Source organism: Triturus cristatus, chromosome 4_2 (genome assembly GCF_964204655.1).
Source record: "Triturus cristatus chromosome 4_2, aTriCri1.1, whole genome shotgun sequence".
NCBI lineage: Eukaryota > Metazoa > Chordata > Amphibia > Caudata > Salamandridae > Triturus > Triturus cristatus.
This window is the reverse complement of record NC_140586.1, coordinates 437,444,310-437,471,036: the sequence shown is the minus strand read 5'-3', so window position 1 is coordinate 437,471,036 and position 26,727 is coordinate 437,444,310. Positions and strand designations below refer to the sequence as shown.

At 43.9% G+C, this 26,727-nt stretch overlaps 1 protein-coding gene across 1 annotated transcript in view; it reads left to right on the top strand.

The window, feature by feature from the left end:
* The first annotated feature begins 748 nt into the window (after positions 1 to 748).
* The window catches only part of PRKACB (protein kinase cAMP-activated catalytic subunit beta), a 215,188-nt gene continuing 189,209 nt past the window's right edge, over positions 749 to 26,727 (top strand). Inside the window, exon 1 of the mRNA XM_085601938.1 lies at positions 749 to 1,318. Coding sequence (XP_085458064.1) covers positions 1,273 to 1,318 — 46 coding nt within the window. The 5' untranslated portion in view covers positions 749 to 1,272. The remainder of the gene's footprint in view (positions 1,319 to 26,727) is intronic.

The window sequence follows — 26,727 nt, the reverse complement described above, 5'->3', positions numbered from 1 at the left end:
CACAAACGTAAGAAATAAGCTTTCATTTTTGGCCTCAATATACTTGGCTACTAGAAGTGCTAAATTCAAGCCTTGCTCAATTGTTCCCAAACCTTCCCTAAAACCATATTGAAACTGTGAGAGAATACCTCTATCTTCAGCCCATAATTGCAATTTGTTGAGTATGACTCTCCCAGCAACCTTCATAAGCGAATCCAGTAAGGAGATCAGTCTATAGCATTTTGGTTCATTACGATCACCTTTCTTAAAAATAGGAACCACAATGGCTTCCTGCCAAGTGGTCAACGAGTTCTGTTACTCAGTTATTTAAGTATAAATACAGAAGTACTGGTGCTCTCTATTCACAGTTCATTAGGTCATGAGAAGTGCCGATACTCTCCCAATAAATGTATTGAAGCAGAGCTGAAAAGTGCAGGTACTCAATACCGAACAAAATGTGCTCATGTAAACCACTGTTCTCACTGGTGTATACTACGTACGTCATCTTCTCATTATTAAAATAACGATAAAGTTACATTTCATAGTTTCAAATTGACTTATGAAGAATTTAAATGCATGCAATTGGTGGAATATTTCGTTAAATGCGCGGGCATAATAAAAAAGGCATGCAGAAGTTTGTCTGTGGGCCAGCGCGTTTGTTTTGCTTTTTACCTCTACAAGGATACAAACTATAGAAAACGATTTCGACTCCGAGTTACAATGTTTACGAGTCCCTTGATTATTTCTGCTAGGTCATTCTCTGCCCGGAGGGCACCAGAGGAAGGTTGCGAGGTGAGAGGAGCTCCGGTTTCGATACGCCACTGCCCTCGCACGGCTTGGGATCACGGTGGTGCTTTGCAAGGCCAGAGATCGCGGCGTGGGTGGACGTCGCTGAAGTCACGGTGGGGCAGTGATAGGCTGCGGGACGCTTACGAGCCCAGAGTACAAGTGCAGTGTTATGAAGTCCCAGAAGCTCCGGCAGCTCACAAGCCCGCCTCGTTAGGTGTGCGGGTGCACACCGCTCGATAGCCTCTCTCGGCCCAGCCTCCGCCCCTACTGGACGCTTGTCTCGGGGTCTAATCCGAGAGGGTCGCCCATGACAACCGCCCCCCGGAGTCCCCGGGATCGTTCGTCACTTCCGGTGTGTGCAGAGCCTGTCCGTGGCCGAGGAGCGGGGAGCAGATCCAGCCGAGGAGGAGGAGGGCCTGGAGGAAGCAGACACAGCCCGCACCCCTGCAGGCCGGGCTCACCGAGCCGCCCGAGGGAGCTCTCCAGGCCGCTGTCTGCAGAGCCATGGGCAACGCGGCCACCGCCAAGAAGGGCAACGAGATCGAGAGTGGTGAGTGCGGCCATTCATTGCAGCCCGGGGCAGGGCCCGACTGCTCTTGCCCAGCATTGCGCCCGGCCCTGCTCCCACCTCTGTGGCCTCGAAGTTCCCTGTCCCCGCCTGCCACAGCCGGTTCTAGGCCTCCCCGTGCCTGTGTAACTAGGTTCAGAGCTGCAGGCTCATGTTGTTTTGCACTGGCAGTGACATGGTGTGCACTGGGCGGGGGCACCTGAAACGAGTCTGCCTGTGAGCTTGGGTTAGCTTCCTAGCTGCGGAACTACCCAGGGCGCACATTTGTGTAAGCAGGCCTTTATAGAATACGGGCGCCTATCTACTTACTTTGTTGTACACATGTGCATGCCGGTCTGACACCTGCGCCTGGTGCATAGGCCCTGTTCGTTTCTCAGACGTGCAAGCATGTCCGACACCTGCCTCTGGAAGTCAGGCTTGTTGTTTGCTTCATAATCTGGCCACATCTGGTATGCACAACTTGAATGTGAGCTGTTTTTTTTGTTTTTGTTTATATCGCAGGCTTGTTTGATAAATGGTCCTGTTTGTTTTGAACACGTGGACGATACATGTTTATCCTGCAGTGTCCTGCATGGCGTGTATACCGTTTGTCCTGAATGACACCTGCTCTGCATTTCTACCTTTGACATTAGTCCTTGATCCGAAGAGACCTCAGGTGTTGGTCACGTGTGGGCATGCCTTTCTGCATCCTTTGCTGACTGCCCTGTTTGTTTCATACGTGTGCTTTCGAGTACCTTCAGACCGAACTTCTTTTGGCTGCTTGTTTCTTATCCGTGTGTGCCCTTTCGATGTTTTGCAAGCTCTGCGATTTTCCAAGGGTGCATCCATGGTAACCCTCCCCCCACGTTCTGATTGCAGTTCTAATGCATTTGTCACACTTGTGCTGGTGCTAGATATTTTCCACCCGTCTGGAGTTCCTGCGCCATGGGTGTAACACATGTGCGTGCAGTTCTCACACCACATTACACTGTTTACATTAATATTCTCTCCTGCACACACCCTCTTTCAACCTACCCACACACACTGATGCCTCAAGTGAGTAGCACTCAGCTCAGGTCTGCATGCCTGCTGCAATTCTCAATTTGTATCTCAAAGAAGTGCTAAGTTCTGCCTCATTCTACAATTATCTTATAACTGGTGTAACGCTTAGTGTTAAATGTTGGAAGCTTGTTTCTTGTCTGAAATTGTCAGTGTTGTTAATTGATATCGGAATTGCTGTGGTTCCTGCTAATCAAAACAGCATAAATAAACTGTATTCCTGCTCATCTAAATTTTAGCCATAAACAAATTTCCGACTAATAAGTTATGGTACGGATTGGATTCTTGGATCATAAAAATGGGTCTCGGAGTTACAGCCAGGACATTCGTTGAGCTGATTTTTATAAGATGTGCAGAATAGCCAACACGAAGCTCCCTGCCTTAAGAGACATTATCCTCTGACACTTTTCAGCACTTGTCTCCCTATTTTCCGGTAAATGGTATAGAGCGAAGGCCAGCTTTTTATACTCCCGATATGAAGTTTTAGATTTAAAAATGAAACGTGGTTCTGTAGATGAAGCTTTTCCTTCAGCATCATCACGGTTTAGTAATGGCAGTATTTCACACTAAGCTGCAGACGTCAGTCATTGCTTTCAGAGGGCATTGACCTATATAGGATATAGTTCATGCTGTTCACCACAGTTCCTAAATGGCCTAGATTTGGAGGACATTCTGATGGTCATCTGTAGTTTTATGACTTGTACTCTGTTTCACGTTGGGCTTAGGCCCTGATTCAGAGTTTGTCGAAATCCAAGTCCTTTTTATCGCAGTATATTACTAGCAATACCCAGGGGTACTTTATTTATCGGGTGCAATTAAATTGCATCCATTATAAGTTTCTGTGGAATAACCTGCAGAGTTTGGTGTCTACTGCACCAAAACTGGAAATGTATGATAAATACCGTACACTTTTCCTCTGTTAAATTCTGTCCGGTTTATCCTGCTGAAATTTAACTCGAGGTAAGATATTTAACGCACCCGGTCATTACAGGTTGAGATAAATACCACCCAACTCATAATTGCCACCACTGCGCGAACAGAGTTACACTGGGTTCCGAAAATGCAGACCCTGATTCTGAGCGTTTTGGTGTTTTCTGACCCTTGCGTAAACTCCTGGAGGAATTGGATCGTTCTTGGAGCAAGGTATATAGAGCTGTCATGCCATTAAGGTGCTCACTTGAAGTGTGCATGTGCCACTGAATGTGTCCCAGTCTTGTCACATTTCACTGGGACACAATTGAGATGTTTTGCTGTGATAGGCCAGGTTCCGTGATGGGGCTCAATTAAAGTTGCTGAACCCTAGTCTGTCAATTTCCAACCATATACCTTTGACTGCATGTAGTTCCTTAAAAGTTTTTCTGGATCACTCCATCATGCATTTGCATTCTCTTTATGCCCTTTGAAGTTTTTCTTGTGAATAGATGGTGTTGGTCCTTTCTAGGAACATCTGGAGATGTAAAAATGTATTTCAGTAAATCAGGAGATTTGGTAGGTTGAGGGGATCAGAGGGGAAAACACCTAATGGCCTTGTACTGTAGCAATCCTAACTAACGGGAAACTGATATCAATATAAATAGTGGTTAGAGAGCCAACATCGTGTAAGCCAACAGTTCTAAATGAAATTTGCATTTTCTCATACTGTAATCCGTTTCAGCAGCTCTAAAATAACCAATGCTCCATTGTTAAATAGTAATCACGTTTTAAAAACGTAGATAGTTTAATAATATTTTCTAGTACTATGTATTAACGACTAATGTATGCAAAAGGAACAAACAAACGGAATGCTGAACAATGCAAACATTCACCCCCAGCCACAAGGTTCTGTGTTTAATCCATCGATCCTTTGCTCACCACACCATGCCAGTTTGGACCCAGCCAAATAAAACAATGGATTTAGGCCCAGATCTCTGTACTGGGGTGAATGTATGACATTGTTCAGCATTCTGTCCATCAATTGTTCTTTTTGCATTTGTCACCCAAGTGGGACGGGTATGCCCAGACGTGGGTCCTGTGCTCTCCATGCCACTGGAGTCAAGCAAGCCAGGCTGATGAGGGGTGAAACCTCGTAACCGGGCCTAGGATGCTTGTTGCCATTCCAGGGAGGAATACCTAGCTTGGCAGTTCGGGCTGGACTGCTCCCATTGGGCACAGGGTCAAGACTTATTTACATATGGCTGAGTCTAAACTGGAATGGCATGGTGAACAAAAAACCGATGGATTTAGGCCCAGATCTCTGTACTGGGTGAATGTATGACATTGTTCTGCATTCTGGCCATCATTTGTTCTTTTTGCAATATATGCAAAGACAGATTTGGAAAGGAAAAACAACCATGTTTAGGCTTGTACTACATACACAAGAAAGTAGTACTCTTCCATAAAGTTTAAACAAGAACCTATTTTGTTTTTTACATTTCTACTGTTGTCCTCTTTTTGATATGTAAATTAATAGCAGATTTGTAAATATTATATTTCTAAGGCAGAATACCATGCAAGTAACTAGAGTTTGGTGTTCTTAGGAGGTACTCCGCTGATATTTCTTCATAACAAGTTGTTAGTTGGCCTCATTTACACGACTCAGTAAAGGGCCCCACCGATTAAAATCTCAATCATAAGTTTATCAGACATATGAGGTCTTATATTTACAGAAAAGACATATTTCAAATGAAACCACTCTACATATATATCAGCTATATATATATATATATATATATATATATATATTACCTACTGGCGGTCGCCAGTAGGTAGTTATAGTTAGGACCACGTTTCCATAGGAAATCCGCAACATTCTATTTTGAATAACTTTGGCGCCGGTCGACGAATCCTCGCAAATTTTTCAAAATAGGTGGGGCGCTACGCTCCGCTCCTACCCTTAAAGTCTCGGGGGGATTCGTCAAGTGGGGGCTGAGATAAAAGGGGGGTCCCAAAACGCGTTTTTCCCATGCATTTTTCCATAGGACCTTTAGACAGGGCTACAGCCCGAACGGCTGAACAGAATTACTAGAAATTTGGCAGAGAGGTAGTCCTCAGGTCAAGGAAGTGCCTTTTGTAGGTTTGGTGTAAATCTGTTCAGTAGATTCTGAGAAAATAGCCTTTAAATCAATACATATATCTGAGCCAGCTTACGGTGCGCTTACGGTACGCTTACCGTACGCGTACGGTGGCGTGCGCGAGCGCGATTCTGATTGGCTCTTAGATCTTAGTAAACATTCGAATCGGCCGAAACCAGGAAGCGGCGGCCGCCATTTTCTCTCTCGCACTGAGAGTGATTTCTAAAATATAAAGCCCAAAAACATGTAAAGGGGCTGTTTAGACAGCTCCCACACACATAGCCATGTTGAGGGAGTCCCCAAAGATCCCCCAAGGCCAAAAACGGAATTTTTATTTTTTCGGTAATTTCGCCGATTACGCTTACCGTACGCGTGAGATAAACTAAAATATTAAAAAAGAAAAATTATAAAAAAAAAAATTATCCACACTCTCTCCACCCCGTGTGCAAATGGTGCCCGAAGGGCATCATTTGTGCATGGCTTATAAAATATACGAAAAATTAAAATATTACCTTTCAAAACGAAGTGCATCATATGTCCTCCATGTGCGCACGGTGCGCGAAGCGCATCGTGCGTACATGGCCCATCTAGCGTAACGTGGGCACGCGGTGCGCGTAGCGCACTGCGTGCCCACCGTGCGTGCACGGCACTAACTGTGTAAAGTGGGCGCGCGGTGCGCGAAGCGCACCGCGTGCTCACTGTGCCCGCACGGTGCGCGCACGGAACGAACTGCGTTAAGTGGGCGCGCACGCCACGAATGGCGTAAAGTAACTTAGCATTTAAAAAACTGTACAAATTCACTGAAAAAACCATAGGTTTCACACACGTTATAGTTAGGAATTAGCATTTAAAAAACCTTGCAAATTCACTGAAAAAACCATAGGTTTCACACATGTTATAGTTAGCGGAAATTTTACTGATAAAAAACCAATGAAATTCCCCCGTTATAGTTAGTGCAGGCAACTATAACTCACGCGACCGCAATCTTCTGCTGATGACATATGTGTCTTTATGAAAAAAAAATATTTGTAATATATGTATAGCTAAAAATGTATGGAAGAAGACATGGGCAAATAAGTGTCTAAATACAGTATTAGCATCAGCAGAAGATTGCGGTCGCGTGAGTTATAGTTGCCTGCACTAACTATAACGGGGGAATTTCATTGGTTTTTTATCAGTAAAATTTCCGCTAACTATAACATGTGTGAAACCTATGGTTTTTTCAGTGAATATATATATATATATATATATATATATATATATATATATATATAATACATTTTTACAAAAAGACCCTCTTTCAAATTCATTTGAATTGTTTATATAATCATTCAGTATATTTAGATCTCTGGTATAAGCATGTACCAAAAACAACTGGGTTTTCAGTAGAATTGTATTCAGTTGAAAAACTAAAGAAATATTGAATGGATATTATAGCTAAGTTATTCAGTGCAAAATTCAATGAACACGTACTAATCTATAAAGACCGTAAAAGTTTGTGAACCTTCTCAATTATTAATCATTGCCACACACAATTTTACTCCAAAGTAGCAAGTTTTGGAGTGTTTTTTCATTAGTCAATTTCTTATCATGACTCTACTCCAGTAGTATGTTGAACATGATTTGTAAGTATGTGTCTCTGAAATAGAGTAGCAAAAGTGGCAGCTCAATAAGAAAGTGCATTTAAAGGAACACGTTTCAGAATGGTGGACTATACAGCATTCACAAAATATACTTCAAATTAACATAATGTGTTATATCTTTCGCATAATGGTATGAGCTGACATTTTTAAACACCCTATACATTCGCCAACTTGGCGAGTTTTGACATCCGACCAGGTGTAACATGCAAATTGAGGATAATACTGTTACTGGCATTTAGACCGTTACATTGGTGTAGATAGATGGGATTCAGCTTTATCACATCAAATCCCTGTCGCAGGAAAAATACATGAAAAACATTTGATGTATTGACGCATCTTGACTCCAACATTTGTTAAATATTTATAAAATTGGCTCAGCATTTTCAGTATCCTAATGATTTATCACACACGGTTATTATTATGAAGGAAAATATTTCTTTTGACGGAATACCATAAATCCATCATATTCAAAAACAAGATTTGCGCCTTAAAAATGAAATACCATTGAGTCTTATTGCCACGAGGGTTTTTATACCAGAAATCATTTGTTTTGTGGACTTTAGCTTTAAACAAAGAGTCCGAATGGCACATAGATATTTTAAGTTTATTGAGGAGAAATCCTTCCAATTCAGAGGAAAAAAGAAAAGTAGAATTAAAAAAGTGAGTAGATTTTTAATTGGTGTATCATTATGTATGATGCAACTATCTGTGTTTAGCCTGCCTTTCAGCCACTAGGAAGGGGGACCCCTGATATATGATAATGGCAGGTAAAGCAGGGGAAATGAGGAAAACCAATGAAGAGAAATACCTGCCAGGATAATTCGAAAAGGCCCTATAGAGGGTCCAAGGGTTAGTGACCACACACCGTAGGCAAACCAGGACACAATTCAAATCGACAGAAATGTCATTAAATCACACTCAAGTTTATTGATTTTTCAGTATGATCAACATCATAGAATAGAATTAATAAAATAACGTTTCAAGATTCACGTGAGTATAATAGCTCAGTCCCACACATATCATTCACAAACCACAATCATACTAACACACATTCCACAATGGCATCATCCTATTAACAACAACACATAGATTTGGTTCACCTTAATAAAAGCACATTGAAATCGTAGGGCTGCCATCAGATGGTTGAATAACAATTTGGAAGTTAACATCCACAAAGTATGGGTAGTGAAGTTTCAGCTACCCAATGAAATAAAAAACGCCAACGCGCATTTCGGTGCCAGGCCCCAGCCGGGGCTACACCTTCATCAGGGCAAGGATGGACAGGTAGTGTGGGACAGACACACCTAAGGATCATATTCTTTTCAGGAGATCGAAAAGCAGCTTTTCCACAGCCTATAAAATGTGTTCCGAAGACGGTCAAAGACCAATAAAGGCCAACATTGGATCCTAGCCCAAAGAGAGGGGTAATCAGTTTCCAGAATACGGACTGAGTATAGGGACTATCTCATCAGGAGATGCGGTAGACGATAAAGAACTTTTGACCAATATGCGCGGTAAACAGGATTGATACCTCTGAGGCCTCCAGACATGAGTCCACCTGAGTCCACCTTTCTTCAGCATAAGATGACCACGCTTGCAAGAACGGTGCATTTTGACATTTTAGGGCCGAGCCTAGAGTCCGGGCACAAGCCTGCCTTTCAGTGCTTACAATTTCCCTATCCACAACGTTTTGCTCACTCTTTTTCTCCCTCCCTATTAAGATTTCAAATCCTAACTGCACAGTAGTGGGTACTTTTGCAGAATAGATCGCTGCAGGGTAGTGTTTGGCACAATTTTCGGTTGCTCTCAGATTTTCTCGCCATCTGCATTTGAGAATGCTTTTGGTTGGACAAACGTTTAGTTAAAAACAAATGCATATAATCAAGTAGATGTAAAAGGTAGTTTTGCAATTGATAAAATCCTCAATTTGGTGAGTTTTCAACTTATGTATTCTGAATTAGTCTGATACCCTCACGTACATGTTTACAGCAAATAGAAGAATCCCAACAAGATCACTCCGTTGATAATTCACTTAGCTGTGTAGTTTTAGTTTTCATATATTTAGTCAAATCTCTATAACTTAGTGTTTCAGATTTTTTTAAAAGGTATCTGTGGATTCTTGTTGATTCATTTGGATATATCTTGGTCTCCAGTCAATCTGTTCCAAGAAACACTTCTAGCCTGCCATAGTGAGCTATACTGTTCATTGAAGACCCGTTCCAGCATAATGGGGCAGAGCGAAAAGCTAGGGCCTGTGACAAGGGAGCTAGACTTAAATGGTCAGTATAGCCTTCTACTACGGTCTATAAGGCTATTGGAATATTCTGCCCCAGGAGAGCAGAATGTTCTAATTAAAACAAAGGCTTCACAGGAGACAGAGCAGGTTCCAGTGGCTCTGAAGCCTTTGTTTCACAGCTCTTGCTGTGAATGTTTAACAATTAAAGCCCTGTGCATGGATGTCATGGCTATTAACTGTTGAACATTCCCAGCAACAGCTGTGAAAGGAGGCTGAAGACAGGCCCTGGTTCTCCCTGGGCTGGGCCAAACAGCTTTCAGTCGTTCAGTTGAGTAAGGGAGACCTAGGGGTTTAGGAGTTCAGCATAATCTCCCCCCCCCCTTTTACAGGCTCCAATAACACTATGAGAGGAGGAAATGGTCCACAGCCTTTGCCTCTCTTCCTTCCCAATCCATGTATCCTGAAGAGTCAGGGGAAAGTGGGAGGGAGATGCTGTGGTCTAGGACAGTGTAAAATTGAAAGCAGCATACTTATACCATTGACCATATGTTTTTGCTGCTCCTCTGTCTTCAGTGGAGCTTTCAAACATTCCAATATTGTACTGCTACTTAAACACTTTATAGACTACATGATTTTCATCAGGGAATTGCTTTATAAATCTAATGAGATCCTCAGTTTTATTGGATTTTTTTTCTCAGTTTTCCTCAAAAGTTCCTCTTTGATGATTGACATCATTTTATTAACAGCATTTTCAGGACTTTATGCTGATAGCTTTTTCCCTTAAATCAATAAAATTTTATATCGTGTTCCATTTGATAGATGCCATCATCAGTGTAATTAAGTTTTAGCCTTAATAGTTTTCCTAAAGGGATATTTCTTTTATGTTTGTATGGATCTCCTGAACAAAAATGTAAAATACAGTTTGAAGCTTTCCATTTCCTAAATGCTATTGGCTGTATTTTTCCTCCCTCTATATGTGTCTACAACTAAGAAGTGAAAATATTGATGAATTTATTCAAAGGATAAACTGACATTATCCTGATCATTGTTGAAAAATTGATGGTAATCCATGTGACCCCCTTCAGTGCCATGCCCTATTAACAGGATGCCATATTTCCAGTTATGAACATTTGGTCTTGTGACTGTGGTTCATTTATTGTGTCCTGTGACACAAGTAAGTTGAACTGACTACTTGCAATGCCTCAATTTCAGTGATGTAGCTCCTAGTAACAACACCACACTGTTGTAAATACCCTCATGCTATAATGCCGACAAAAAGATTACTTATAAAAATGTTGCTGTTAGTTTAAGTTGATTAAGAATAGTGATGGTAAACGATAAATATCTTTTGATGTTGTTTTTGAATTATTTATTCATATGTAACCTGTTAGTAACTGGGTTTTTGGTTGGCAAAGGTATGCATCCTGTCCAAGCAGAAGCCCCAATCCTGGTCAGGGTAATCTAGATACACACTGACTAAAAGATAACCTGTGCTCGCCCTCTGGTTGCTTGGCACAGAGCAGTCAGGCTTATCTAAAGAGACAATGTGTAAAGTATTCGTTGAACGCACACTGACTCACTCACTCTCAGAAAAATAGGTTATTATATTCTGAACAAAACAAGACCAAAACAACATAAATCCAATCTGAAGAAGTTGAGACATTGAATTGTGTAAGAATAAATGCAGTAATTCGCTTAGAAGCCAGTAGGGCCAACAAAAGGTTACTTTAGGTTGTGCTGCACCAGGGCAAAGTTAAAGCTCTGGCTCACCTAGTGGAAACGTACGTTCACTACAGGACCCATGCAGAACCCGGCGAGCAGAGTAACAGTCCTGGTCGCAAGCAATGAGATGCCTCCATCTTCTCCACGCAGTGAAAGCGATCAGTCCGAGTTGCCAGGGTTTAGAGGCGCTTAGCGTTGCACCAGATTCTGCCACACAGCTGAGGGGATGTGTTGATCTCACCAAGCTGCAGCAGCGGCAATACGCTGCCCGATGCGTCGATCTCTGGAGGCAAAGTGCTGGTTCCGATGCAATGCACAGATTTTACTTCCTTAACCTGGTCGATGAACCTGTTCTGTTTCAAACAGACTGGAGGTGCGTCAAAGTCAGTGTTGCAAGTATCTTGGCCACTTCCAGTGAGCCAAGCACAGGAGCAGGGACAGAGGCTTTGATTTCCATGAGTCTCAAGCAACAGGAGGCAAGCCAAAACACCCTTGGAGATCACTTGGAGGGAAGGCAGAGTCCAACTCTCCTTCAGCAGATGCAGAGAGCAGCAGGCAGTAGGGTAACCAACAGAAAAGGAGGCCTTCCAGATCAGCAGTACAGTTCAATCCTTTAAGCAGCACAGCAGTCCTTCTGACAGAGGTTAAGTTCAAGATCCAAAAGTTTCTGATTTTAGGGGATCAGAGACCCAGTACTTGTACCCAAAAGTGCCTTTGATATGGGGTGACTACAAAACAACTCTCTGAAGTGCACAGGTTCCCCTTTCAGTCCAGGCATGTCTCCCAAGGGGTTTACAAAAGCGAACAGGTGGATATGCTATCTCGATCTGCACATCACCATATGTACATAAGTCATGAAAATTGCAATATGTCACTCTCCATCCATTTAGTGTTGGGTGCTAAAACGGTGCCAAATACTCATCCACCTAGAGTATTATACTTTTGGATCTACAAAGTAGTCCAAATCCAAATCCACCTCACAAGCACTGTAGCACACCAAAGCAATGACACTGTAGAAGTTCCTTGAACATTTCAATCGTTTTTAATGCAAAAGATTCACAGTTGTTATGTCCAATCATATGTGTGCTATAAGCACAGAAAACTCCACAAAATGATCCAAATCCACATTGAAAATGAGGACTTAACATGGTCCCGGGATTTGTGACCCTTTTACTTCGGAATTGATCGGAACGTACAAACTATGATTGATGGTGATTTGGATTTGTCACCACGCCTATTGTATTATATATTTGAATCTTAAAGAAATGACTCTAACAAAGACAGGTGTTCCTCAAAAGACCAATATGAATATATCAATGAAATAATTATCTATTGAAAAAGCCTTGAGGAAGCCCTGCTGGGAGAAACGCAAGTTGGCTGCTGTGTGCATTTAGAATAAAAATTGATTACCGAACTTTCAATGTGGATTTGGATCACTTTGTGGAGTTTTCTGTGTCCTATAGCACACATATGATTGGACATAACAACTGTGAATATTTTGCATTGAAAACGATTGAACTGTTCAAGGAACTTCTACAGTGACTTTGCTTTGGTGTGCTACAGTGCCTGTGGGGTGGATGGATGTCTCCCAAGGGGGTATCAGTCCTTTGTGTAGGGACAGGACACTTCTTATTCAAGTGAAGTGTTAGCCCCTGCCTTCCATCCTCCCCAGGCATGACCATCAGAATGCAGATGCATGTAGACTGGTACTCAGACACACCTATCCTTCCTGTGTTGCGGCTGTCTAGAGGGAATGCACAAAGTGTAGCTATCACCCACCGCAGACGTGTATTTGGGGCTGTCTGTCAGTCACACTGAGCAGTAAGTGCAGAGAAATATCCACTTTCTAAAAAGTCTCATTTCTAAAACAGTAATGTTAAATCCAACTTCACTAGTAAGGAGAATTTATTATTACAATTCCAAACATATGAAACATGAAAAAGTTACTCCTCGCTGATTAGTAATTATACCTTAAAATCATATTCTAGAATTCTCAATGCTAACCTGTGAGAGGAGCAGGCTTCACAGTAGTGAAAAACAAAATGGACTGCTTGTCACTACAGGGACATGCAAAACATTAAAGTACATGTCCTACCTCTTACTTGTGTAGCAACCCTACCCACAGGGCTACCTAGAGCCTACTTTAGGAGTGACTTGTATATAATCAAAGGGGGGCGGAGCTTGCTCGCGACCAAGATGGCCGCTTGAGCTGCGAGCTCCGTAACACCGTCATCCTATTTAGAAATTATCTGGCAACTACATGATTTAACGTGTGTCTAATGGCATTTTATTGCTTCCGGAGGCGCTCAGGAATGTAAAGAACTGATTCTGACCCCAGGACGACCTGAGCTGACGGAGCTGTGAGCTTCAGCGAGGGGCGGCCTTGCCGGGCCACGATCCCTGGTCTCCAGTTGCGCTGTGAGGCGATCTGCGCTCCGAGGCTTGGAAGTGCGGGTGTCCTGGATGTGTGCTGCGCGGATGGTAATGAAGATTGACCCTGGTTCCGAAGCCGCAGTGCGGACCCCCGATTTGGCGCTTCTCCGGAGGATTGAGCCTGTCTGCGGCACCGCGTGGAGGTACAGTGTTGCGTGTTGCAAACCCCTGTTGTGTCGCTGATGATCTGCGGTGGTACAGTGCGACGACTTTGCAGAGATCTCCCGGTCCCGGATAACCGCATTGGTGGTAGCATGTACAACGGGGCACGGGACTGGTGCGAGGGACCTTTGTAGACACCTAACCCTCCTGCTTCAACAAAGTCATCGGGGGCTATACAAGTCCGGACCCGCCATTTTTGATCTACACGGTGCGGCGGACCCTGGGCAGCTGCCCCGCGAGTGAGTGATCTGACCGGGAGGAGTCTTCAGCTCTTGTGGGGATTGATCGGTGACAGATGTGTGGTGACTTGGGGGACAGATTGTGGCGGTATAGCGCTGAAATTGAGCTGAGTCACCCTGGTCGCTCCGTGGTGTCCCGGGGGCGGAGGCGGCCCCCCTCAGTGCCGCCTGATCTTGCTCAGATTACCTGTACCGGTGAGTGTATACTCTCTGGCTCTGCTGCATGAGGCCGCTGTTTGCCCCCCCCCCCCCCCCCTAGGATGGCTGTATGAACCGCTGCATGGGGAAACCAGGTGCCGATCCACTATCCAGAGTGAGGGCGCTGAGAGGACGAAGAAGTGGTGATCGCCCTTGCCCACGGAGACTGATATTGAGGGGTCCTCACCCAGCTCAACGCCCAGAACGCGGTTGCTCCGCTGTGTAGGAAAGACCACATGGGGTCGGCCTTGGAGTCTTGGGACGGTGCGGGCCCACTGGTGAGCTGTTATAGCCTGGCTGCTGGGTACCTACAAAGCAGCCCGATAGAGTTCCAGGAAATCTGTTGGTGGTTGAGTTGCATACAACATCTGTATCCCACAGTAGGCTGGGACCCCACCGCCCGCACAGAGGTAGCAGGGAGTGGCCAAGTTGGGGAGGATGGACAGAACCCAACTGAAGCTATCGTTTGACCAAAAGCAGTCGAAGTCAAGCAACACCTCCACTGAAGACGAGGCCACTAAGGAGGCACACCCAGATATCCGTGGCATGCTGGTCACGATGGAAAAGAGTTTGCAGAGCGGTATCTCCTCGCTGGGCACTAAGATGGATGCCTATCCTATTGGATGGACCGCATGGCAGAGAGACTCGACAAACACGCTGAGCGTCTTGACATGTTTGAGCGCAGGATAACAGAGGTGGAGGAAGCACAAACCACCATAGACACCGAACATAAACAACTTGGCAGAGTTTTGTGTGTCCTACAAGACAAAACAGAGGACTTAGAAGGGCGCTCCCTACGCTGTAACCTTAGAATTACAGGCCTCCCGGAGAATACCCCTACTGGCAATATGGAACAAGTTATAGAGAATCTGCTTGTGACTCTGCTTGGTAACTAAATATTCACGGCCATGTTTGTGGTGGAAAGGGCACATTGATCCCTAGGTCTACGCCCTCCCCCTGGAGCTGCTCCTAGGCTGATCATTGCAAAACTGCTCGACTACCGGGACAGGGATATCGCGTTGAGGACGGCGAGGGAAAAACAGCCCTTACGATATGAAGGTTCAATGATTTCCTTGTTCCCGGACTATACAATCCGAGTACAGGAGGTGTGCCGTCAGTTTGCTCCGATGAAGAAACAACTCCGGGACCTCGTTATTGATTATGCTATGTTATACCCAGCCAAGCTTAGAGTCAACAAGCAGGGTCGTTCACACTTTTTCACTGCCCCCTGAGCCCTGCGGAAGGCGCTGAAGGACTGGTCCAAAGAGCGATGCCAAAGCCATGAGTGGCAACAGCTTGATGAAGCGGCGGGAGGACTTCTGGAGGGGCAGGACTGAACGATGGGTGTCACCTACAGACAATAAGTATTATATTGGGGCTATCCTTGATGTATGGATTTTGGAGATTTGGGCCCCGTAAATTGGTGGTTCGGGCTAGGTCATAACACTGGGTAGTTAGTGCAGTGAGATGCCTGCCCTAGATCTAGTCCTGGCCATAGCATGTTACCTTAACGGTGACCCCCTGGAGGGTTGATCGAGGAGTCGAACTATGAGCTCAGGTCCCAGTTTGTCATCCACATCGGGCGGTCTCCAATGGGTATTATTGCCTAGTCTCGACATATCCTGGTCCTCATATAATTGCTATGCGACCAGTATTACACAGTTCGGGTCCTCTTTCACTGGTGGGCTCGAGGATTCGCCCAGTTTCGTAGTTGCACAATTATAGTTTAGATGGTGTACGGAGTATTGTTCTACCTAGGCCAGACAGTACTCATTGTTAGGCGAGCAACATCCGCCCATGAGTGAAACACACTTGGGAGGGTCTTTTGTTTTCTTAGCGGGGAGGAGGGGGTAACACACTTTTGGGTATTGGAATTGTGTTCGATATGGGAGGTGGGATGGGCCTTGACCGTTATGGACAGTTTTGCATAAGTTTTTGTTTGGGGCATGTTGGAGGTACTTCTCGTCAGGCCAAAGTTGGGGGGAACCTGATGTGGGTGGGGGGGAGGAAGGTTATTGAGACTCAGAGGCCACGAGGTAGTCAAACATGGATGTTCACACTTGATGTCTTAAAGTACTGTAGCGCACATGACCACAACATGGCAACACTGACTGATTCTTTGACACACACAACTAAAGGCAGCAGGTATACGAAGGTGGACACTCTTAGAACAATTACATGGAATGTTAGGGGACTAAACGATCATAGGAAAGTTTATAAAGTTCTTTCATATCAGACAATACACGCAATAGATATTGCGCTACTGCAGGAGACCCACCTTCCGCCCAACTCAGCTATGTTACGTAGCAGAGGGCTGCATGGCAACATACATAACGCAGGCTTCACCACACATGCACGGGGTGTCCTTACTTGGGTCAACCCGAAATCCTCCCTCACTCTTATCCCCGTGATCACAGATTTAGCTGGCAGATATGCGATCTCGAGGTGCCGCGGTAAAGGCATGGATATACTCATAATTAATGTATACGGACCTAACTTTGATAACCCGGAATTCTTTAATACACTGTCGGACAAACTAGGTAATCTTAGTGTGGGGGAACAACTTTGGGGGGCCGATTTCAGTTTGGTTCTCGACCCTAAATTAGATAAATCGGGCGGGCCAGAGAGACACACGACAGCAGCGGCCAGGGTGTTGGAGTCCGTGATGGTCAGGTTTGATCTTAGACGTTTGGGTATGAAATATCCTCTCCAAGGTGGCTTTACACATTACTCCGCTTACCACACTCCACATACTCAAATCGATTATTGGTTTGCTGCCAGGAGTCTGGGTGACAGGGGTCATACGTGTCAGGTGCTGCCCCGTACACTGTCGGACCATTCGCCAATTCTACTAGTTATAGATACCCCTCACAGGCATATCCCCCCTTTCACCTGGCGGTTTCCACCATATTCCCTGTTAGACACAGTGTTCAAAGAGGAATTGGCAGAGGCAATAGATATGTTTTTTGACAAGAATGTGGGCTCTGTCGACGACTATCAAGTAGTCTGGGAGACCTTTAAGGTCTACATCAGAGGGGTCACAATATCAAAACATTCGGGTGTCCTACACTCTATACGAAAGCGACTGTCTGACTTAGAAGGGAAAATTAAGATCTTAGAAAGGTGACAATTGACAGATAAGGATGACTCTGTCAAGAGGGAACTCTCGGACCTGCTAGTCATACCACACGACAGCTGACGATGAAATTAAGCATCTGGGTAAATACGCTACTGCTCGGGTGTACCGCAAAAGTGAAAGACCGGGGTCAGTTCTGGCCCAATTAATTAAGAAACAAAGGGACAAAGTACTAGTGACTGAAGTCATGTCCGCAGAAGGTGAGATTTTAACTGAGGTTGCCGATGTGGCAGACAGATTCCGCCAGTACTACACAGAATTATATTCCACTCGAAGTGCTGCATCGGATGACGAGATTACAGATTATTTCACACACATACAACTTCCGTGGCTAACTAACACACACGGGGAGTTCCTCATGAGACCAATTGAACGTGACGAAATCCTACTAGCCCTTTCGGATATCAGAGCGGGGAGTGCCCCTGTGGCTGACAGCCTCCTTCTATAGGGCCTTCCTGGACCAACTACTGCCACAGCTGACCACTCTGTTAGATGTCATGTGTGTCACGGGAACTTAGTCCCTATGCTTGTTGCTCCGGAGCAAGCCGGATTTTTTCCGGGCAGGAACTTGACATATAATCTGCGTACGTTTTTTGGGGCATTACAACACACTAAACCAGAGATGCCAGCAGTGGCGGTCTCTCTAGATATTGAGAAGGCATTTGACACGGCTGAGTGGCCTTTCCTGACACAAGTATTGACTAGAATGGGAGTTGGTTCAACCTTTCTACATTTAATAGGCACGCTTTACAACAAACCCTAGGCCAGAATAAAGATAGGTAACATAGTCACCGAGCCCATACGAATCACGAGAGGCACGCTCCAGGACTGTCTCTTATCCCCGTTGTTGTATGCGTTAGTGGCAGAGCCGCTTGCTTGTGCGCTTAGGGAATATCATCAGTATCGAGGTATATGCTACCCGCACTATAAAATCATACTTTTCACATACGCTGACGACACACTCCTGTATGTTAGACACCCAGAAACGAATCTTACTGCAGTTTTACGACAGGTTGTATGCTTTGGCCCCCTGTCAGGCCTCCAAGTAAACTGGCTGAAGTCCATTATCTTCCCACTTACACCTAACACACCCCAAATTGACCTGGAATTTGGACCACAGAAGCGGTGAGGTATTTGGGCATAAGAGTCCACACGGATTCTGAAATACTGTTTAGAGAAACCTACGGAGTGACTTACAGCAAACTCGAACATGATGTGGAAAGATGGATATAACTCCCACTGTCCCTCCTAGGTAGGATTTCAATCATGAAAATGGTGGTGCTGCCACGTCTGCTGTTTTTGTTTTCCAATATCCCTATGGTGCTCCCAAAGTTTTTTTTTTTAACCGCCTCACCATGCTGATGATTAAACTAGCCTGGGCAGGTAAACAGCTGCGGGTTAAGTGGCAGATATTAGTTTTACCTTATCGTATGGGAGGACTGGGTGCTCCGGACTTCGAGTTATAGTACAGGGCTGTTCAAAGTGCGCATGCATATTATTGGAAATGCGGTTCCCCAGACATCCCCCCCCCCCCACCTCCGAATAGAGAAAGAGGTAGCATCACCACTTCCACTGCCTGCATTACTGTTTAAAGACATGGACAGGAGGACAGGCTTTTTAGATTCGATTAACTCAACGGCGCATGCCTGGCACCAACTATTGCAACAGCAAGCAGGTGTTATACTGTATTCGCCACATGCCCCAATATAGTGGCGCTTATGGCTGATGCCATGCAAAGAAAAGGGAGTTACACTTGCACTTAATACACTGGGAATACAGACTGTGGGTGACTTATTCGAAGAAGGAATAGCGAAAACATGAGAAGGTATTACCCCACTAGACTCAGAACCCACTCTGCTGACTAAATTTCAATTTCATAGGGTACATCGAGCGTTAAGGATGACTTTGGGGGATGACTATCAGGAACCACCAGAATTGTTGGCCTTAACGCACACCATACGCGCTAAATCCCCAAAACGTATAGTATCCACAATTTATCATACATCAATGTCATATCGAACAAATCATTACACCAAAGCCCGCCTGGCATGGCAGCGGGACCTTAACATAGACATAACAGACGATATGTGGACCTATTGTTGCAGTAGTATCCAAGGTATTTCACTTAATGGGAGGCATAGGTTGATACACTTCAAATAACTCAACAGGGTATATTACACCCCCGAGAGACTACACAGATACGGACTGATAAAAACATAATGTTCCCTTTGTGAAGCACCTCCTCGCTGAGGCAGAAGTAAATGAATAAAGTTGCCTTTGTGATTCATCTGCTCTCTGAGGCAGAAGAAGGCAAACTAGACTCCAAGCTTTGTGACTTCACAGTAGAGATCCTGTGCGTCTCTAGTTACTCTTGAAGACTGTAAACATAGGCTTTGGAACGCAATGCTTGTGTTCTACTGAGAACACCAACCGCTCACTGTTACTACATCATCATGCCGTCGCCCGGCATATGTCCCGATGATCTCGGTGAAACACAGATCCTTTCATGCGTTTCAGATCGTTGCCCGTACTTGTGAAATGCTGCTCTGCCCCTTGCGCCGTGTTTTGGTGTCCGGTGTCGCCCCTCTCTCACCAATCTTCTTATTTTTGGACCGAGTCTCTTCCACGATGGGAACGATACAGGAATACAGATCGGCAGAGTATGCGTTTCAGTGGACACAGGCACGTAGGTCTGTTTCAATGGCCCAGCACTCGTCGCCAAAAAGGATGTTGTAATCAATAAACTTGAAGCAGGTAAGTGGATTACAAGATTTATTGTATAGCTGGACCATCAGGCAGAGCAGCCACAGCATCGACCTCAGCTCAACTGTCAATTCCCAACGCTCAGCACAGAACCCTCATGCAGTGAGGTTCTGCACCGATTAGCATTCTCAGGGAAAGAAGGCACAAGCTACTACACTCTCCTGTGCTCCCTCTTTTAGGGTGATCTGCTAGTACCCTGATGTAGTATCAAAGGTCCTGAGATACTGGGCAGACCATAACTGATCTGTCAGCTCATCAGCCCGGTGGATGGCGTGAGCATTAGTCTTAGTCACAGAATTCAGCCTTTTATAATCCATACAGAACCTCCATTCGTGTGTGGTGCCCGGTGGGGCAGCTTTTGGTGCCAGAACCACAAGACTTGGCCAGGGGCAACTGGAAAGTCCTATCACCCCCTAACTCCAGGATTTTAGACATTTTAGTCTTACTGCTGGATCTCACCTTATCTTACAACCTGTAAGACCTATTCTTAACAGGGTGGTTGTATCTTATGTCCACATCATGGGAACACATGGGATATGGGGGAACAGCTTACTGCCCCTATACTTGGTGGCAGTCTGTTTGTTGTTCAGAATTTAGAGTTGGGGGAAAGGATTACTCCCTCCACAGACCCATCTTTCTCCATGTCGGCTGAGAGGTCAGGGAGAGGTTCAGTCTCCTCTTCTGCCACGCCATCTGCCACCAGCAGCATGGTGACCTCAGACCTCTCAAAGTGGGGCTTGGGGCGATTGACATGCAACACCCTGTGGTGTTCCCTACCGGTCTTGCGATCCACAAGGTAGGTGGTCACCCCCTTTTCTATCAGTCACACCTTATGGGCCAGTCCAGCATTCCTGGAGAGCTCTGGGCTCCACTGGCTCCATTACCCACACTCTCTGATGAGATTACAGCTTCAGAGTGGTGGGATATTTGTCATACCACACCTTCATGACAGATTTGCTGGCTTCGCGGGTTGTTGGGCGCTAACTTACACAACTTAGGCATTTAGGCTTCTGAAGGGCAGCCCGTTGCTCACTGCATCCTGGGGAGCTTTCCTTGGATATTGCTTCCAGCCTTCCATGACTAAACTCAGGGGTCCTCTGACAGGGTGCCCAAACAGAAGTTAAGAGGGGCTAAAGCCCACTCCCTTCTGTGTAACTCCTTATAGGAAAACAACAGGCATGGCAAGAGGCTCTCCCACCTTTTCTTTAAGACCTCAGGAAGAACTCAAATCATGCCTTTCAGGGTCTTGTTGAACCTCTCACAAAGCCCTTTAGTTTGTGGATGTAAGGGGTGGAGAACTTGTAAGTTACTTCACACTCCTTTCACATTGACTGCATATTTGCAGACATGAAGCCTGTGCCCCTGCCAGACACAACTTCTTGGGGCACCCACTTGGATAAATATTCTGATCTGGGCCTTTGCCACTTCAGGTGCTGTCACGGTTCTTAGAGGGATTGCCTCTGGATACCTAGTGACATGATTCACAAGGATGAACCTGTTGCCTGAAGCAGCCTGAGGATCCTTCCATGCCATGGGTATGTGGTATAACGCCTTATAAGGGATTTACAAGTAAATTAAATAAGTCAATCGGGTATACACCAATTACACACCTGTTTAGGGAGGAAGCAAATGCACTTCATCACTGATTAGCAGTGGAAAAGTGCTCAGGTCAGCAAAAAGATTGAGCAAAACATGGAGGGAAAACGATTAGAGGAAGATCACCCTAAGGCTTACAGGTCTAACATAACCCTTGGTTGTTTGTGTCATCTAAATCGTAACGCTATATTGTGTTTATCTTTTTGGGATCATAGGTACAGCCATGTAGAAGTGATTTAAGTGTCGTGTCGACTTGTAGCTTCGACCAATAAGCTATTTAGTAGGGGGAAATGTGTTGGCATATGAAGATGTTGTTGTTTTCGTATTAATTTTGGCTGTTGGTTTAAACAGAAGACATTGTTTTGTTAATCGGATGTGGCTGTCAAAGTCATAAGCACTCTATTTTGGACACAAATGTGACCATAAAAGTATACAGGATAAACATCACAATCCTACACTTTAGAAAAGATAGGTAAAAATAAGTTTAAAAAAATTAAGCAGTTCATATAAAAACCAGTAGCAAATGAAACTCCACGAATACAACTGTGGATCACAGAATATTAATACACAAGCAATAGTCTGACATTGCAGAAAAGTACAAATAAAGTGCAGTTTAAAGAGCCTGAATCACATAATAAATTAATTAGGAAACATACAGCTGTCGTTAAAGAATTAAACATTCAGACTAAAACATTAATGATTTTCTTCTGCTAACAGCACATTTAAAAAAAGAGAAGATATTAATACAGTTAGATGGGGAATCCAATTGTTGTAAGTACACAGGGACTAATTCTGAAATTCTGATCGTCTTCTTTCTTATAGTTGGTAATGAAAAACGTTTTGGTAAGATCAATAAAAATATTTACATAAAAATGTTAAAGGTTTTGCGGGGAGGATTCATCACAGGGACATGACATAAGACTTTTGAGGGATCAAGTTGGCCAAAAAGAAAGCCAAGATACCATCTACCAACTCCTAACCTAAACCTGGCTAGCAGACCCCTATCCCATGAATTCTCAATCCACTCAAGGTAAGACTCGGGTAAGGAGAAAGGTGGACCTCGTCAAAGTTTCTAATAGACTGTTTGTTAAATTTGAGGTGCTCCCTCAAAAGTCTCTTGACCTGGCTTTAAAAGCAGATTCAACCCGCACAATATCGGTTTTTCATATGGAGGAGGGGATGGTGAAAAGAGACGGCCTACCCAGCTTTGTTAACATGGTTTGAATATAATCAACCAGGAGATTTTCAAGCCTCTCTTGCACGCAAGACAATCAATAATAATTTTTATGTTTAACGCGGCGTGAGGATTAACCCAGATGGACCACCTTCAATGAAAGGGGCCAGCCTAATTGCATCCTCAGCATGCTCCTTTCCAAGCTCCTGATGAACTATGAAGGTGGATCAGGCGGGTGGGACTCCAACAGTCTCCTAAGTGCCCTGGTTTGTTCCACTTGGCTGGTATTCGCCTGCCCCCAAATTCCTGCAGCATAAATAAGATTATTGAGGCATTTCCTCTTTAGGCTTCCAATAAAGCAGCTACAGGTGTTTTACCGATGCATTTGGCCAGATTGAAGATGTTGCCCACTGAACTAACACATTTCTGCCTCCCCTTGACTGTGCATGGTCTCCAGTTAGTCCTAGTATCCATAACTACACCCCAATATGAGAACTTCGTGGTCTGTGCAACAGGTTGACCATTCAGAGCAATGCCTCGAATCTGATTATTTCTGGGCCAAATACCATAATAAAAGTCTTTGGTAACCAGGACCAAAGTTCCCCAAAAAGATACAAACTCCTTGAATAAAAAGTTAAAGCTATTGGGAATTCTGGATAATAATACTACATCATCGGCGTATAATTAAACTGGCACCTTTTTCTACCAATTAAAGGGGCGTCCGAGACTATAATAGAGAAAGCTGCACCTAGACCATTAATATACAAAAGGAACAGTATAGGGACCAAGGCTCAGCCCTGTCTAGCCCCGCTTCCTAGCTAAAAGCTGTCTGTCCACTCACCTAACGGGCCAAACCTCATAGATACAGACAGATCAATATTAAGGGCCCTCAAGAACTGCACCAGATTGTCCTCCATACCCAGCTTTAATAGAATCCCCCATAGTTTTGACCTGACAACGTTATCGAAGGCTCAGGAGAGATCCATGAAAGCCATACAGAACGTGCCCTGCCTAGCAATGGTATATTTGCTAACCAGTAGATGTAAGTTTAGGCTTTGCTCAATTGTGCCACGCCCCTCCCGGAACCTATGTTGTACCCCCGACATTGTTAGTCGCCTTCAGCCAGGTAATGCGGTGCTCCAGGACAACTCTCCCTGCCAGCTTTACAGCAAAATCCAGTAAGAATATTGGGCGATAACACCCAGGAGATTTGGGTTACCCTTCTCAAAAATTGCTTCTATAACAGCAGTGCGCCATGTTTGAAGGAGGGCCACTTTACAGGCAGCATTACGAATTATACAAGCAATTTATACAGATGCATAGGGACGCCGTCCATGCCCGTTGCTTGATTGTCGGGGTCTTATTTATAGCCTCCTGAACTTCCATATGTGTGAATTTCACCTCTAAGGGAAAGACCACCTTCTCTTCATCAGAACACTGACTGCTCTACCCTCCAGATGTAAACCTCCCTGAATGGTCAACCCAGGCTTCCCGGCTTATGTAGGTGACAACCGAATCTGGCTTAGCGGCAATTGGCCTAATCCCTGTTGCCTCCAGCTATAGCAATTTAGCTGTCAATACTTGATGTAATAATATGATAAGAGATCAAATTTGTGTGTTTTTTTTGTGTATTGCCCATCCATCTATAGTATTGAAAACCATAAAATATGATTACAATTAAGAATTTTTTTGAAATGTGATTACAATTTGATGCTGCTACATTGGTTATTTACTGTGATTAACATTTGAAATTGCATTTTGAACTGGTGGTTGTGGTTTTTTTTTTCGTTTTTTTTAAATTATAGTATTTATTTTTATAAATTGTATACAATCACAAATGCTGTTGCATGGTTAACCACGACTGGCAGAGAACACTAGTACATTGCGGTTACCACCTTGCTGGCTAGATTTTTGATAGACAAGTAGGTGCAGGAGGAAAGGATAGAAAGGTTAGAAATGAGACAAGTAGGTGCAGGAGGAAAGGATAGAAAGGTTAGAAATGAGAGAGAGAAAGAGGATAGGACAGGCATATTGATGTTGGCTCTCCAGCACCATTTAAATTGACATAAATCAGGAGAGTCCAAACAATTATTATGAAGTTAATGTTTTTTAGAAATTGACTGTACCCAGTAGAGTCAGTGGTGATAAACGATCCATTTTAAAATAAATCGTATACAAGTGAAATTTGGCTCTCAACGGATAATAAAAATCAGATCAAAAAGTTGATTTTTTTCAAGTGAAATTGTTGGACTGAAATACCTTCATTGCAAAATACGTTTGCTGTCATTGTGGAAAGTAAATAGGAGCATCTAGGTTATGCAGATTTGTTGGCTGGAAATTAATTCAGTGGGTTGGCATCATACAAGACTTTGCAAAACCAATTGGTCAGGGTTGTTTTTCTTCACGTGAAAGCTCTTCTTTGTTGGTTGGACAGCTTGCGTAGCTGTAAGTGTGCGGATAGTTGGAAGCAAAAGTGAGACAGTAGTGCAACCAGTCACTCACCTGTTCCGTCCACCCAACCCTGCCCTCATTCATTCAAAGATTCGTCCATCCTTTATCTGATTCTTGCATTCACCCACCCACCAAGCCGCATGTCCAACATTGTTAAACTATACACTTTCATGGCTTAAAAGATGTCTCTGTTTGACCAAAACTTTTTCTGCTTCTTAGCAGTTTTAAACCATGCACACCGTACTTAATTTTGTGAAAATACTTTTGCCCTTGCGTTGACATTTATCTCATGTAGTCTACTTACTTCTCTTCGAGTTTTTCAAATATAACCATCGAATGTACCCAACAATATTGTTGCTTGGACCTTGGTCCTCCTTGGGTGTGTTTCAGACGTGCTTAACCTGAGATGGATAACTCCCGTTGACACAGCTTGAACTAAAGCATGGCCCAGGGTCAACTGCAAAGACTCGTAAGCTAATTCTTACCAGAACCACAGATGTCTTTTTAGTAATGGAAACGCGTTGCTTTGGAACGCATTTCTATTTGGCTTTTTTAAAATGATTTCCACACAAGTCCTCATATCTTTACAATATGTTCAGATAGTGCCCGTGTCTTTTCTGTTGAATGATGACTCATGTGAACTTGGCCCTGAAAGATAAGTAGCTGGTTAAGATAAGATTTGGTTTTCGAGGAATTAAATCCAGAATGGAGAAGCTGATTTCTATAACATGTTGCAGGATAGCACGAAAATGCATATTTTGTGTTGGGCACCACTAGATTCTTTTTTTACCGTACACTTGAGAAATTCCTTTTCCTTAAGCATTTCAGCCTGTTTTGGTAATGCAAGCATTTTCCGTCCCTCAGATTCTTTTTTAAATAGCTGGCAACTCTTTGCTACAATGTTTTTTCTTAAATTGTGGTAAGTTGAAGTATCTGTCCATCGGCTTGTGGAAATATTAGGGAGTGATTCACACAATTCTTTACATATGTAAGTATATTGTTTGTGGCGGAATACTATTCTATATGAATGCAAATTCCTATTCTTTAATGATGGAATCGAGAATGTTGTGGATTTTCACTCAAAGTGAATTTACTGCACACATTTTTTAAATAGTTTTGGTGAAAGATTTATTTTGCTAAATATGCTCTCAGTGGAGGGTTTGCGGGTATACGTATTGGGTTTCACCTGCAAAGATTAGCAAACTGCAAAACTTGCAAGTTTGTGGGTGTTTACCTAATTTTTGCAGGCAGCTTCCCAACCTCTAAATAGTTGGAGGGTTTATTAGACAAGCGTTTATCCGGTATCTACGTGTAGATGTGATGGAATACCCCCGAAATTGCTGGAGGTTCTATGAAAACGGTATAATATTTTCCCCATTGATATAGAAATGAAACTAGTCCGAAAATTGACTTTAGCGTGACATATTTACGCGCTGGAATGTAAGCATGGATATTTATCTACAACTAAATTGATAAGCTCGTGAATGCACAAAGTTGCACATCTGCAACAATTGGAGCATCCCAGGAGTACCTTTTTCATTTTTTGGAAA